At 36.4% G+C, this 16821-nt stretch overlaps 1 protein-coding gene across 1 annotated transcript in view; it reads left to right on the top strand.

Moving 5' to 3' along the window:
• Positions 1 to 3195: 3195 nt before the first annotated feature.
• Positions 3196 to 16821, top strand: part of LOC106884383 (ADP-ribosylation factor-like protein 8B) — a 63314-nt gene continuing 49688 nt past the window's right edge. Inside the window, exon 1 of the mRNA XM_014935737.3 lies at positions 3196 to 4216. Coding sequence (XP_014791223.1) covers positions 4094 to 4216 — 123 coding nt within the window. The 5' untranslated portion in view covers positions 3196 to 4093. The remainder of the gene's footprint in view (positions 4217 to 16821) is intronic.

Below are 16821 nucleotides of genomic sequence, written 5' to 3'. Positions count from 1 at the left end.
AGGAGAGATTTTCTTCTAGCTGCTCATCCATAATACCCAAGCTTATGCCAATATGTAACACATGTTCTTGAACTAACTTCTAGCTGTTTTGCAATGTCAAAAGCCTTCGAACGAGGTTCGTTTCCACAATTCTCTTCAAACAGCGAAGCTCCTTTTCTGAGGGCCTAGGTCGGCCGGGACAAGAATCTGTTGATTCTTTCACTTGGCTTTTGAATTGGACTATAATTCTATTAACAGTAGTAAGAAGTTTTTTTACATATATTTTATTGTTACTTTATTATTCTCCTTTTTTGTTGTTGGTGATTGGAGGCAGGATTTGAACTCAAAGCACATAATAGAGTTGGAATAAATGCCACAAGGTATTGTTTTTGATGCTGTAACATTCTTATTTCATTATTGCCCACAAGGGGCTAAACATAGAGGGGACAAACAAGGATCGACAAACGGATTAACTCGATTACATCGACCACAGTTCATAACTGGTACTTTATTTATCGACCCCGAGAGGATGAAAGGCAAAGTCGACCTCGACGGAATTTGAACTCAGAATGTAACGGCAGACGAAATACAGATAAGCATTTCGCCCGGCATGCTAACTTTTCTGTCAGCTTACTGCCTTTAACATGCTGTAACATTCCGCCAACATGACCCAGGATTGAAGGTGGTGAATTGTTAGCATTTCGTCCATCTTTACATTCTGATTTCCAGTTCCACTGAGGTCGACTTTACCTTTCATTATTTCAGGGTCGATAAATTAAGTACCAGTCATGCACTGGGGTTGATGTAATCGACTTACACCCTCCCCCAAACTTGCAGGCCTTCTGCCAAAATTTGAAACCCTGGAATGGAACTTCACTGATCAACCTTAAAAAGCGAAGTTGACCTCTCTGTGAGTTGAACACCCTCTCTCTCTCTCTGTGTATATATATACACACATATATATATATATATATATATATATATATATATATATACATACATACATACACACACACCCACACACATATATATAGGAATGTTAAAGTTAATCTTGGATTCTTGAGGGGACGAAACTGAAAATAAGGAAACAAATTAACTCAGCTCTAATTACTTTCTCTAGCACCAGCTCATTATTATCATCATCATCATTTAACCTCTGCTTTCCATGCTAGCATAGTTTGGACGATTTGACTGAGGACTGGTGAGCCAGATGGCTGCACCAGGCTCCAGTCTGATCCGGCAGAGATTCTACAGCTGGATGCCCTTCCTTACGCCAACCACTCCAAGAGTGTAGTGGGTGCTTTTACGTGCCACCGGCACGAGGGCCTGTCAGGTGGTACTGGCAACGACCTAGAGAGAGAGAAAGAGAGAGATAATAAGCTAAAAATATATGATAAATGCAAACAAACTGGTAACAAACACAAGTCACCAAATCCTCATTAGTTACTGGCCAGGGGGTCAAACACAATTTTGCACCTTATGTATATAATCTATCATTGTCTTGACCAGACTATCAAATGATGTTATACACCACTGGTCACAATGCACTTCCTCGCATTGTTGTTGCTTTCAAATGTTGCCACCCCTCTGGCTAAGTGGGCAGGCAAATATTCCCCAGTCCATTTCAGGGTTACTCATTTACAGCTGAGAAATGAAGTGTTTTTCTCAAGAACACAACACTCTGCCAGACTGGGAATTGAAACCATGATCTTGTGATCATGAATATAGCAGCCTAACCACTAGGCCAAGCATATATATATATATATATATATATATATATATATATATATATATATATATATATATATATATATATATATATATATATATATATATATATATATATATCATTTCTTGTCCCATTTTTTGTATTCTTTATATATATATATATATATATATATATATATATATATATATATATATATATATATATATATATATATATATATATATATAGGCGTAGGTGTGGCTGTATGGTGAGCAGCTTCCTTACGAACCACATGGTTCTGGGTTCAGTCCCACTGCGTCCTCGGGCTGACCAAAGCCTTGTGAGTGGATTTGGTAGGCGGAAACTGAAAGAAACCCGTCATATATATGTATATATGTATATATATATATATATATATATATATATATATATGTATGTGCATGTTTGTCCCCCACCCCCAACATCGCTTGACAACCGATGCTGATGTGTTTACGTCCCCGTAACTTAGCGGTTCGGCAAAAGAGACCGATAGAATAATGTACTAGGCTTACAAAGAATAAGTCCTGGGGTCGATTTGCTCCAGCATGGCCACAGTCAAATGACTGAAACATGGAAGAGTAAAAGAGAATATATATATATATATATATAGTCGTGGCTGTGTGGTAAGAAGTTTGCTTCCAACCGTATGGTTCCAGGTTCAGTCTCACACCATTGTCATCTTGAGCAAGTGTCTTCTATTATAGCCTCGGGCTGACTAAAGACGGAAACTCAAAGAAGCCTGTTGTATACATACATGTGTGTGTGCCTTTGTTTAACCCTCTTCACCGCTTGATAGCTGGTGATGGTGCGTTTACGTTCCGTAACTTAAGGGTTCGGTGCAAGAGACCGATAGACTACCAGACTTTAAAAAGTACTGGTGTCAATTCGTTCAACTAAAGTTCTTCAAAGCCGTGCCCCAGCTTGGCCACAGTCTTATGACTAAAATTTAAAAAATATATAGGCATATATGTGTGTGTGATGTACATATATCATTGATAAATGCACGAAACTTTCAAGCTTTGAGTAACACTAACTTCTACCGATCATTTATATATATATAAATATATATGTATGTATATATATATATATATATACACACACACACACATTCGTGTTTTGATTTCAATTTTCCTCTTGTGCTTTACCAAAGCTAAAGTGCGGGCACAAATTAAAAACACTAGCTCTGTCTAGGATGACATTTAATTATGTTTTAAGGGGTCACATGAGCGGAAGCGGAAATAGAACCATGAGTTACTGTCATGTGATTCGTCATTCCTCCCCTTCTTTACCTCGTACCACTTCTTCACTTACTCTCTCTCTGTTTCTTTACGTCTGTGTTCCTATGTGTGTGTGTATGTGTGTAATATTAACAACTCTTACTATCCCTCGTTATGTTTTTTTTATTATGCCACATTCCCCCTCTTATTGTTACATGATCTCTGACTATTCCTCATACTGGTTGTACTCTCTCTTTGCACCTTCCTCTTTTACTTTGTCTCTTTCGGTCCGAGCAACTCTCGCACAAGCACACACCAGTGGAAGGCCGCTTAGCCTCTTCCTAACTCTACCATTGCTAGTTTCACAAACAACACACACCCTAACTCTCTCTTTCTCCCCCTCTCTCTCCTTCTCTTAAACAGACACTGGTGTGCTACACATACATACATACACAAATACACATATTTAGTCATACACAAATATATATATTATTATTATACCGACGGAATATCGTGAATGAAAGGAAAGAGTATAGATCACAGCAACTGAATGATTAACAACACAACAAATATATATTTATATATATATAAAGAAGCAAGCTGCTGTCTTCTCGCTCGCTCTCTCTCTCTTTCTCTCTCTGCCTTGGTGTGTGTATATTAGGTTGTCTTGATAACTACCTTTAGTCAAAATATACACACCTTACAACTCTCATAGACACCTAAGCATATATTGGAAACCTTCGTCCTGCAAATATACAGTAGCAACCCAACGTTGTATTTATATATATATAGAAACACATACATACATGTGTATATAAGTATATATATATATATTATTCTATGTGTGTCTATATAAATCTACCCTTATCTATGATATAGTTTTATTGTTTTCTACCCGGAGTCAGCCAAAAGAAAGGAGAACAAGGAACAAAAAAAGTCAACAACTTGGTGATATATTTTATTTAGATTTCATTATATATTATATATATTTTACTATAATTATTATTGTTGCTGCAATTGTTCTTGTTATTACCATATTTTCCTTTTAACAAACTCTAAAACAAAACAAAAAAAGGAAAATTTTAGAAACATTAAAAGAAAGAAGAAGAAAAAAAAGAGTCTTGAAGGAGGTTGAGGAAAAATATTCATCATGTTAGCATTATTTCAAAGAATCCTTGATTGGTTTCGAAGTTTATTCTGGAAGGAAGAAATGGAATTAACCCTAGTCGGCTTGCAGTATTCTGGCAAGACAACGTTCGTTAATGTAATTGCGGTAAGTCATTCTACACACACATATATTATATACGTATACGACTACTATACAAATTCTACACATATATGAGCACTAATTATCCATAGTCTTGGAGGTAAGTCTTGGTACACATATATACGATCGTTGTATATAAGTCAGACAGGGTGGTAAGTCATTTCTACCCACAAACATATGATCAACATACACATTCAAAGTCACAAGCGAACACTCAACGGAAACCGCCCACTTCGACACATATACATGTGTGTGTGACTACCACAGCACAACACACTGGATATATGTGTGTATACATAGACAACATAAACTAGTATGTATAATGATTATATACACACATGTACATGTATCTATGAACATGACTAACGACATGTACGTTTATGTGCGTATACACGTATGATGATTTGTAGAACTTGTATACATTCCTTGCTATTTATGTTTCCTTAGCTCATGTTTTAACTGAATTATATGCGCACTATAATATATATATATATAAAGAGAGAGTGAGAAGTACGTGAGGATATATGTACAGGGACACGTATATATATATATATTTATATATATATATATATATATATATTTATATATATATATATATATATTCCAGTTTGGAAACCCTAGGCAGCTGAATATCATATAGCTTTGTGTGGTTTTAATAAATAATATATAATGTGTGTGTACGAAACTAGCGGGTCACGCCGTAGCAGATGAGCTCTACATGTATTGAGTACTGTTTGTGTAGTTTGTTAAAACCAAAAACGTGTCCCAAATGCATCTGCAAATATCCAGGTACATTTGCGATGCTCGTATTTCACTGTTAAATCGAGGTGTTTATTGTTCATTCAGTCCGTCATATCCCGTTAAGCTACCTTTTCTCTTAGTCCCCCTCTCTTCCATATACACCTCACTAAACCAAAGAACAAGGTGTGCGCCTGTGTGTGTGTGTATATATATACACACACACACACACACACACACACACACACACACACAGGTGTTGAAACAGCAGTGTTGCGGTTTTCACTACACAATTCCCTTCAAACCCAGTTAAGTCTACCTCTTGCGTCGTTCACTCATCTTCATCAAAGTAAAATCTCTAATATTTTCCTTTTGTCATCTATCTATCATATATCTATCTGTATATATATATATATATATATATATATATATATATATATATAAAGAATTTATATACTGCTTATCTTCGACAAACTAGGACTCCAGTTAAATCACTCACATGCATCATGTATATATGTTAACTGCAAGTTAGCTCGGTTCAAATGGCATGCCTCTAAGAATATGTGTTCCGTTTCTGATCCTTCGCTTATTGTTAATGTTCTCTCTTTAGAAAAAAAGCAAGACAGAAATGTGTGATATGAAGAAGATTTTGCTGTATTTCTATCAGTTTGAACGACCATGGTTGAGACTTCTTTGAATACGTATATTTCTCACTTCCAACATTAATGTTCACTTGGCGATTCATTCTGGATGCGAAATGATCCATTGTGACTATACTAAAACCATCCAATATTATTTCTGGTAACTGGGACAGCACACACGTGTGTGTGTGTGTGTTTTACTTCCTTGTACAGCTCTGAACGAATAAATAAATAATAAATCGTTTGTTATAATAATTCCAAGCCCCTAATTATATATAATCAGATGTCTTCTTACTGTCATCAGCTGCTTTTTTGTTGAGTGAGAAAGGATAGGAAGGAAGATACTGTCGGGGGTTTTATTATTAGCCTACAAATCTAGTGACAAATTAACGCGCGTGCTATAGGGGACAGTTATTTAAAAGCTAAACATAGATTTTCATGGCTTAGACAGTATTTAACAAGGGAGTTGAATTAATAATGAACAGTCAAAATATTTGAAATATAATGAACACCCAACATGTGTGTGTTTTTAATACACGAATAATATATATATGTATAGCATTTTCTACCTTTGACTTTTTTTCCTTATATATCAACTCGTGTGTTCCTTTTCAACCTTCTACACACACACACACACACATATATATATACATACACACACACACACACACACACATATATATATATATATATATATATATATATATATATATATATATATATATATATATATATATATATATATATACCGGAGTAAGCACATGAAATGTGCAACAAGGTGGAAAAAAGAGTACTCAAATACCAGAGGTAGAGTAATATGCTTTATTTAAAAGCAGCAGAAATATAAAAAACCGTTACTCTGAGTTTCACGTTCCCCAACATCGGACAGTTTTTTTTCTAACAAAACTGTCCGATGAACGAGAACGTGAAACTCAGAGTAACGGTTTTTTTTGTTCTATTTCTGCTGCTTTTAAATAAAGTATATATATATATATATATATATATGTATATATACACACTTATGCACAATGTGTGTACATGTGTATAAAATAACACGCTTTTATACATATGTACACACACACACATGTATAAAGTATTCAATACATGTGGCTAAAGATGTTCGAAGCCGATGATTCACTCCGTCGTACTTAGAAACTGTGCGATTCTCCTGGTGACACGCAATTCACCTCTCGTACTGCTCGTCTCCCTTTATTTAAATTAATTCATTTATTACATAAATATATTAAATTTCATTAAAAAATTTTCAATATTATTACTTTATCGTTAAACGAAGATGATGCGAACTACGAAAACAGGATGTAAATATAAAGAGGAACAGACTTTAGAATAGGTGGCGGTGGTGGGGTAATGTGGATCGATTGTCAAATTGATTTCTCTTCGGGTTTCATGTGACAAATTGAAAACGTTTGTTTTGTGTGTGGTGGGTATATATATATATATATATATATATATATATATATATATATATATATATGCGCGCGCGCGCGTATCTTTAAATAAAAAGAAGCACCACATCTACCAACAGTTTTCTATTTATTATAGTGTCATAGGATTTCGTTGTTCTCCAGGTCAGCCATGCGCTAACCAAAGGGCATTTCAAGCGTACTCTGTCCTATCTTACCACCACTGCCTTTTATTTTAATGCCGACGCTGTAATATATCAGTGACTACTGATGTCATTCCTTTTATTAGTGGGTAAGATATAATTTGAGGGAGATTTTGCTGCCACTTCTAAATGTGACGACCATGCGTGTTGGCAGAATCGTTATGGCGTCGGAGAAAATACCTTGTAGTATTCGCTCTGGTTCTTTATGGTCTGAGTTCTAATCTTGCCGAGGTCGACTTTGTTGCCTTTCATCCTTCCGTGGTCACTAAATAAACTACCAATCAAGTACTGATGTCGATAGACTCAACTACCCCCCCCCCTCTTTTCAAAATTGCTGGCTTTGTGCCTAAATCAGAAACCGTTACTATTGTTTAATCTCAGATCAGTTCTGATCGATCAGATTTAGGATCAGTAGTAATTCATCCGTGACTATCGTCTTACTTGTTTTAGTAATGTCTCTAGGTTTACATCATCCATTATAAACTTTCTCATTTTTTTTAAGCGGTAGTATAATATAAGTAAGATTTAGCTGCTATTTCTAACATTTCAAACAACCACGTAGAGGCTCCCATGTCAAATTTCATTGTTTAGTATATCTGGTGGGTATTACTAATCTCAGCCGCATCTGTCCTATAGTCTGCTTTGTCTTTATCTCCACATCCCCTCCCTTCCCATCGCCTTTTCCACTCCTACCCTCACCCCCATTCTTATCTCCATTTTCTCCCCTCCACCTGCTTTAAATACATCAGCACTTGTTTACTAAATTGATGTTAATGCTTGCGACGCGACTATTTATTTCCAAATTTCTACATCCTGTTGGTGGATACTGAGCGAGCATTGCTATATTCTTATGTTATTACCGCTAACATCATGCGACTGTCTTTATGTCGTTCTGAGTTCGAATTCCAACGAGGTCGGTAGTTTCCTTTTTATCTTTCACCGGGTTGATTGGAATGAAGCACCGGTCAATGTATTAGGTTGATATAATCGTCTGCACCTTTACCACCCCTCTTTCGATGTAAAAAGTAGATGTGACCTTGTGAATATGTCAAACTATTATTATTGTTGAAGCCAGGATAAAAATCAATAAAGAAGCGGATTAAATTGTTTTTTCATATAGTTACGTCCCTTTATGTTCCGAGTTCAAACCTCGCTTATGTCAACCTGGCCTTTTATCTCCAAGTGAGTCTATAGAAGAGAAGTGCAAGTCATGTACTGCGATAGTCTAATCGTCAACATCTAAAATAATTGGTTTTTCTACATATGTTGGAAATCCTCATCAACATCTGTTGTAGTAGTAGGAGGAGGAGGAGGAGGAATATTCTTTCCACCCGACCTCCTGGCAAGGTAGTTGTTCGGTCTTCTGATATATTAGTTCTTTGCTTGGAACTGGTTTCATTAGAGCAGGTTTCGGGGCCTCTTCACATAAACCTATGAAGAGCTACACCTTGAAAAAAAGAAAACCAATCTTATCGAAGGCTGCCGATCGAACATTATCAATGATCACAGCAACAGAAAAAGATATTGAAATGTTGGCTTAGAAATACTAGACTTGATATTTCTTGGCATGCTCAGCGAAAGGACATTTCTTTCATTTAACACCTTTGAAAAAGTGTATTTTACCTGAAATCTTGAAACTATCATATTTACCTATGCGCACCTCTAATTTTGTGTTAAATCTTGTTACGAGACTTTTTCCCTATTATAGTTTTATCTTTCCCTCAATTTTATCAGTTAAAATCGTGTATAAAGCAGTGACTTATACACGAGTAAATATGGTAATTAAATATATCTTAGTTAACATTTCACAAGCCTCATTATTTTTGGTTTTTAATTTTTGACTTGCCTATCCACAGCCTTCTATAATACTAATTTTCTGCATATTTATCAGTGCTTCAAGCAAGTTACAAAACTTTCGTCCTCTTTAAGTTTCTTAGGTGGCTGAAATGAAATAGCAGTCACCTGCTCAGATTGATTAAATCCTCTCTTTTGTTCTGCTTTAACTCCAATAGAAATATAGATTATTTATGTTACTAAATATCTTTTGTTTCAGTCATTGGACTGCAGCCATGTTGAGACCCTACTTTGAAGAGTCTTGATAGAACAGAATGATTCCCTGAAGGCGGCGAGCTGGCAGAAACGTTAGCACGCCGGGCAAAATGCTTAACGGTATTTCGTCTGCCGTTACGTTCTCAGTTCAAATTCTGCCGAGGTCAACTTTGCCTTTCATCCTTCCAGGGTCGATAAAATTAAGTACCAGTTACACACTGGGGTCGATGTAATCGACTTAATCCCTTTGTCCGTCCTTGTTTTCCCCCTCTATGTTTAGCCCCTTGTGGGCAATAAAGAAATAAGAATGATCCCCAGTACTTATGTTTTATGTCTGATGCTCATTAGTGTCTTAATACTGAACCACCAACTTGCAGGGACATAAACTAACACCAGTTGTCAAGCAGTGGGGTAGGAAAACTACAGGCACAAAGACATATACATAGTGGGGTTATAAGTAGGAGACTTCCCAAGATGTCATACAGTGTGACTGAAACCACATAATTGCAAAGTGAGATTCTAAACTGCACAACCACATTTCTCTTTTACTTGTTTCAGTCATTTGACTGCGGCCATGCTGGAACACCGGCTTTAGTAGAGCAAATCGACCCCATGACTTATTCTTTGTAAGCCTAGTACTTATTCTATTGGTTTCTTTTGCCGAACTGCTAAGTTACAGTGGACGTAAACATACCAGTATCGGTTGTCAAGCGATGTTGGAGGGAACAAACATACATACATATATATATATATATAAATTACTTATACACACATACATATATGACAGGCTTCTTCCAGTTTCCGTCTACCAAATCCACTCACAAGGCTTTAGTCGGCCCGAGGCTATAGTAGAAAACACTTGCCCAAAGTGCCACGCAGTGGGACTGAACCCGGAACTATGTGTTTGGTAAGCAAGCTACTTACCACACAGCCACTCCGTGCCTGTTAACTTCAATGTTGTTGTTTGTAGGTTTACCCATTTTATTAGTATTTTGACAAGAAAAGGATTCAATTTCTGCAGGATTTGAAATCAAATGTAAAGCAAAAGCATTGTCATATCTCAGGGTTGTTAGTTGTAGAAACACTAGTAAATGATTCTTCATGGTTTAGCTACATCCCTTCACATTTTGGATTCAAATCCTGTCAGAATCCATTAAATAAGTATCAGTGGTGTACTGGGGTAAAGCAATTTTTCTCAGCTGTTGCCTCTACTCTCCTTCATAAGAACATTTGCTTTGTTGTTATAAGAGTGATGATTAACCCAAATTAGACTATGTCAAACGAAATATGCCTTGTCGAGGTGAGTTATACCCCTTTACCTAGTTAAAATCCATAAGGGTAAGGATTAACCCTTTAATTGCAATATAAAATTTTTTCCCAAAAAATAGAATTGGTATTTTTTGCATGTCATGTTGCCTCATTGAACGTGACATATACTCTTTACTCTTTGACTTGTTTCAGTCATTTGACTGCGGCCATACTGGAGCACCGCCTTTAGTCGAGCAAATCGACCCCAGGACTTATTCTTTGTAAGCCTAATACTTATTCTATTGGTTTCTTTTGCTGAACCGCTAAGTTACGAGGATGTAAACACACCAGCATCGGTTGTCAAGCAGTTATAAGTAGGGGACTTCCCAAGACACAGCTGCTAAAAACATATCGCCCTATGGCTACTTGTATGCGGGGTCTAAACTGAAGGCTACCTGTAGCACCTTCCAACAGTTCCTGTCATTTCTTTCCCGATTACCACTGGACTTATGCAAAAGTGTGATAGTACTGATATCTTGGTTTGATGAACAATCTACATGATGAATGTTGTTGTTGTGGGCATAGCTTGTGCAAAGCCAGTCGCACTCTTTCGTCCTTCAAATTTGTATTAGTCTGATGCAACAAGTGCCATGGGCCCAGAACTTACCAAGGTGTAAGATATGTATGATGTTACCTTCTCTTAGATGAGCAACTAAAGAGCTGAAGTCTCTCATCTACCCTGGGGTCTCTTGAAATGTCTGTGAATGACCTTCTTCCAGAGACAGTTCCATAACATGCAATAACATTGGACCCTGGTAGGTGCTACTATTCCAAATCAGAGTGGACCTGGGCACAATGATGGCTAAACTGGGCCCCCATTACTGGAGGTAGTTTAGTCTTACCCAGGACAAGAGCATTAGTAACTAAAGGAAAGTGAATTGTGTTCAACTAGGGAATGAAATGAGATCTAAAACTCAGCCTATTGGGAGAAAAAAAGTGACCTTTTATTTCCACCACTATTTCAACAGAAATTGTTTCTTTTTACTTGGTTCCCATTTGTTAAGTCTCAAGGAAGCAGACCCTGTGAAAGACAGTCTAGCCATGACCATTCTCATAGAGCACTCTGGACCACATTATTCAGTAAGTTTTTCAGGATAATAGGATGTAATTTGGAGATTTGGCTACTATTTCTAACAAGTGGAGCTGCTGTGTACAGGATCCCTCCCTCCCTCCTTCACTGGCCAGTCTGAAGAGGAATATGATTTTAGTGTATTATTGGTATGTTTATTATTATTATTGCCTTTCATCTCTTCGAGGTTGATACAATAAAGTACGGTCAGCTACAGAGGGCAATGGCATTGATCCCAGTATTTGACTGGTACTTCATTGTTTTGACCAAAATTGTTGTACTTGTGCTAAAATTAGGAACAATTTAATGTGGTATTTGTTTTGGTTCTTGATATTCTGAATTCAAAACTCACCAGGGTCATTTGTTTCTTTCACCCTTTCAGGGTTTATAAAATAAAGTACTGGTCAGATACTGGAATTGATTGTAACCCGCTTTTGTCAAAATTGACTTTGTGCCGAAATCAGAAACCATTATCATCATCATCATTAGCTGTGTATTAATGTATCAAAAGTCAATATCTGTGATTTCCCTGAACTATTGTATCATTTAATGACCATATGTTTATGAAGTATATATATATATATATATATATATATATATATATAACAATTAGAAAATGGAGGATAATATGCTGAACCCAACTACTTGCAGACGGTGTATCCCGTTGAATTCATTAATTTAATTCATAACAAAAGTGACAGAAAAAGAAAGAACCAACCAAAGCACAGGTGTCTATGGCAGACTATGTTATGGGTTAGGGTTCCCTTAGTGGGTTGAACCCCCAACCCCTAACTCTCTCACGTTATATATATATATATATATATATATATATATATATATATATATATATGGCAAATCAGAACAGCAGGAACAAAGCACATTTGAATTATACAATGTGTTCCTGTTGCTAATGAAAGTTTGCACTGGGTTCTGTCCCACTGCGACCAAAGCCTTGTGAGTGGATTTGGTAGATGGAAACTGAAAGAAGCCCGCCGTATATATATATATGTATGTGTGTGTTTGTCCCCCCAACATCGCTTGACAACTGATGGTGGTGTGTTTGCTTCCTCGTAACTTAGCGGTTCGGCAAAAGAGATCAATAGAATAAGTACTAGACTTACAAAGAATAAGTCCTGGGGTCGATTTGCACGACTAAAGGCGGTGGTCCAGCATGGCCACAGTCAAATGACTGAAACAAGTAAAAGAATAAAAGAAAAGAAAAGCATATATATATATATATATATATATATATATATGAATGAATGAATGAGAGTATTGTAGCTTGCTTGAAGCATAATAGGATACTCTATATATTGGGATTCACAGTACAGATTGTACCGTTCATCTTTTCAATCATTGAACAGAGAATGTGGTTTGTGGGACCTCCGTTTGGGCTGTTTTTTCTGCATCACATGTCACAATTGCATGTTAATCCATCTCAAGGTTACCCATTTACGGCTGAGTGAATTGAAGCAACATGAAATGAAATGTTTTGCTTTGAGAATACAATGCACAGCCAGTCTTGGAATCGAAGCAACAATCTTGCAATCATGAGTGCACCAGGCCTCACGCTTTCACAACTGTTTTGAAGAGTGTTATAGGTACATTTTTATTATGGTACTACCACTTGTGCTATGTACCCTGTAGAACAAAAGAGTTTTCGCCATTCTATGAAACACTGGACTAATATAGTGGATAGAAAAGGTTAAGGACTATTACTATGAAAGGGAGAAAGACAGGAATATGAAGGGGATGACTGGATGATTGAGGTGGCCGCTTGAAGAGAAGGATGAAAGAGGGGGGGGGGTCTAATATTTACATATTAAAGATATGAAAACCAGGATGCACATACATGATATACTCTAAGATACACTGACTAGATAACAGCAAGTCAGAAGTGGAACATTTTGATCGTAGACCTACTAATTTTGGTTTGATCTGGAGCTAAACAATTTACAGATAATTTACTAAATTGCTCAAACTTCCTTATTTTGAAAATTACACATATAGTCAGTCTAGGGTTGTTACACATTGACATAACAGGGTTAAACAGTTAAAATACTGAAATATTTTTGTCTCGTAGAGTTACTAGGGAAATAAGCTGCCCCCCCCCCCCACCAAGTAATTTCCATTTTATCTTTGTGTGTATACTTATCATGATGAAATGTGTGGCAGCAGACCTCCCTGTCTTACAAGGTATATTTGCGTGAGTGTATAGTTAGGTTTCTCATCATAAAACTGGAGTATAATGAAAGTTGTTCATTATTCAAGATTTTGGTGTCATTCGCTGTGTGGTAAGGAGTTTGCTTCCCAACCACAGGGTTCTAGGGTCAGTTCCATTGTGTGGCACCATTTCTATAGCCCCAGGTCAACCAAATCCTTTTGAGTGGATTTAGTTGACAGAAAGTGAAAGACTCTCATTATGTGTGTGTGTTGTTTTTTTGCTTTAACTTCATGTGATAATAGCAAATGAATGTGATCATCATGTAAGTGGTGTCCTTCATTACCAATCTTCTGGGGAAAACCTATCCTGGGAAAATATTACCTTGGAAACAGGGAAGGGTTAGCTAGGAATGGCATCTGGCTGTAGAAAAGCTGCCCCAACAAATTGTCGAACCCATGCAAGCATGGAAAAGTAGATGTTAAAATGATAATATATGGACTATATAAGACTGTAATGTCACACTGGAAAACACAAGCTTATTAATTGTTCTGTGTGTGACTTTTGCTATTTTAAAGCTGTAGGATGTGATTTAAGGAAATTTGGTTGCTGATTTTAAGAAATCCAACTTTTTTTTCATTGTCTCCAAGTTATCTTTGATCAAGGATGTTCCTTTTATGACCATCCAGTATTTTTTGTATATCAAGAACTGCATTCAATATCCTTTAAGAGGATTGAGTACAATTTGAGAGAGACTTTGCTGCTATTTCCAGTAGGTCAATTCAATCAACCATGCAAATGCTATTTGGACCAGCAGACATTCATTGTTACTTTGTTATCCAGTAACACAGTAGAAAATATTCTCTCTTCCTCATCTTATGTTCCAAACACCAACCAAATAAGTTATTTTACCAAATTATTCATTATTTTCAAAATTCATTAAAACATAGTGTATTTCAGAAACATGGTAACAAAAAAAAATTAATCTTCAAAGAACAGAGGCCTTTAGTAGCTGCAGAAAAGGTAGAGAGGAAACAATACATTTTGGGATTATTGCTCTTTTCTCAAATATAGGTTTTAATATCAAATATCAGTTTTATCATTGTTGCTTCATAATGGTACGCTTCATAATGCTAAGATTGTAATTTAGTGATGATATCTAATTCTGTGGAACACACATTACTGTGTAGGTATCTAAGGCTACAGTGGCTTGATTGAGTAACACTTTAGCATTCACATTATTCTGGAAAATGTAATTCATATTATTCACATTGTTTTGAATTAATCAGGATCTTGTAGCTTTGAGAGTTCAACGATGTGATTGTTCATTTTTAGAATGACATAGGATAAATTTGAGAGACTAACTAGATCTGGCTGGTTTGAACTTAAAACTGGTAGGATATCTGAGCCAGATATGGCCAGTTTAAATGCTAAAGGGTTAATAAAGAAATCCCACAACTTATGTTAATCAATTTGGCTAAAGATTTTATTTCAGGCATTATACTTTAGTCATAACGTCTAATGTATCATACAGAAATACACAGTATAGTTCCTGGTTTTTATCTAGATGAAAAATAAATGTCAGTCCTATTTCAGAATTGAGTCTATTTTTGAATTAGGAAGAACATTAAAATATTAAGGAAACACTAAGAACTTATGAAATATCTGGCTTTAGAACAAAAATCCTATTATACTTTAAATTAAATATTATTAAGAATTGTATAAGAAAATTAAAATATTTTGATTATTTTAGAATTTTAGCCAATTTATTGCACATAATTTTAACAACAAAATTTATATGGATCCCCAAGCGTCATGAACCCCAGTTGAGGCCCAGCCTGTTAAGTGGTTGGTATTAGGAAGGGCATCCAGTCGTAGAAACCATGCCTCAACAGACAGCTGGAGTCTGGACAGCTCCCTGCTAGCCAGCTTCATGTCAAATTGTCCAACATGAAAAGGAGATGTTAAATGATGATATATATATATATATATATATACATATATACACACACATACATGCACACACGTGTATGTAGGCCTCTCTAAGTCAATGACTTTACAGAGTGTACTGAATGCATTTTGTGACACAGCCATAGTGAGGTTGCTCTGTATCCCACAAAATTAAAAAGTCCTCAATACACTAAGTTGTCTCCATTTGTTCAAGGAACTGTGACCAAAAGGGTGAAGAAACAGCAGTGACATAAGATGAACTAAAGGGAGAAGGTGAAGGAAGCAAGAATATGGTGGGAGAAATAGGATTGGACTGAGAAAGTGGTCGAGCATGGAAGAGACCATGCAGGAGGGAGTAATGCAAGAGAGACAGTGAAAGCAGTTACATACTTGCTGGTGAGGAGGAAGAGAGAGAATGATTGATAGTAAGAGGCGGGCAATGGTAGGCAAGTGATAGATGTCTGTTATAAGTGACTTGCAGAAGAAGGAATAATAGCCGTACAGGATGATGGTGGATTCATCATATACAGATTTGGTGCAATCCCTTATTACACAAGCATCATGATGAGAGAGAGAGTGTGTGTGTGATAAGGATGATAGTAGGAGTGGATTGAATATGGACAAATTCAAAACCACCTCTCATCATGGGAACAGCACAGTAATTAAGAGTGAGTAATAGATGAGAGGGTATTGATGAGGAGGTGAGAGCAGTAGATAGAAGCTTAACAAGAATTTAATGATTGAGAGATTTCAAATGATGTATTGCGGTCTCCATTACTATCATCTTAATATTCATTCCCCCATGCTTGCATGGGTAGGCAGGTCTTCTCTAGCACTGCATGTTGACAATCATTACAATCTTTTGTCATCTCCTTCATGAATCTCAGCATTTTGAGATCAGTCTTCATCACAGGCTTTCCAGGTTTTTTCATTGGTTCTATCTATTTTGGTTGCTCTTTCACTGATTCTGTTTCAGTTGCTCGACACTTTATACAGCTAACCTTCTTTATAAACACCTTACACCCATTCCAGTGCACATAGATTTAATTTCTCATGTATCCATTTATA

This window comes from Octopus bimaculoides, chromosome 3 (genome assembly GCF_046866305.1).
Source record: "Octopus bimaculoides isolate indiv1 chromosome 3, ASM4686630v1, whole genome shotgun sequence".
NCBI classification, from domain to species: Eukaryota; Metazoa; Mollusca; class Cephalopoda; order Octopoda; family Octopodidae; genus Octopus; species Octopus bimaculoides.
The sequence above is the reverse complement of the archived record's forward strand: the minus strand, read 5'-3'. Positions and strand labels throughout refer to the sequence as shown.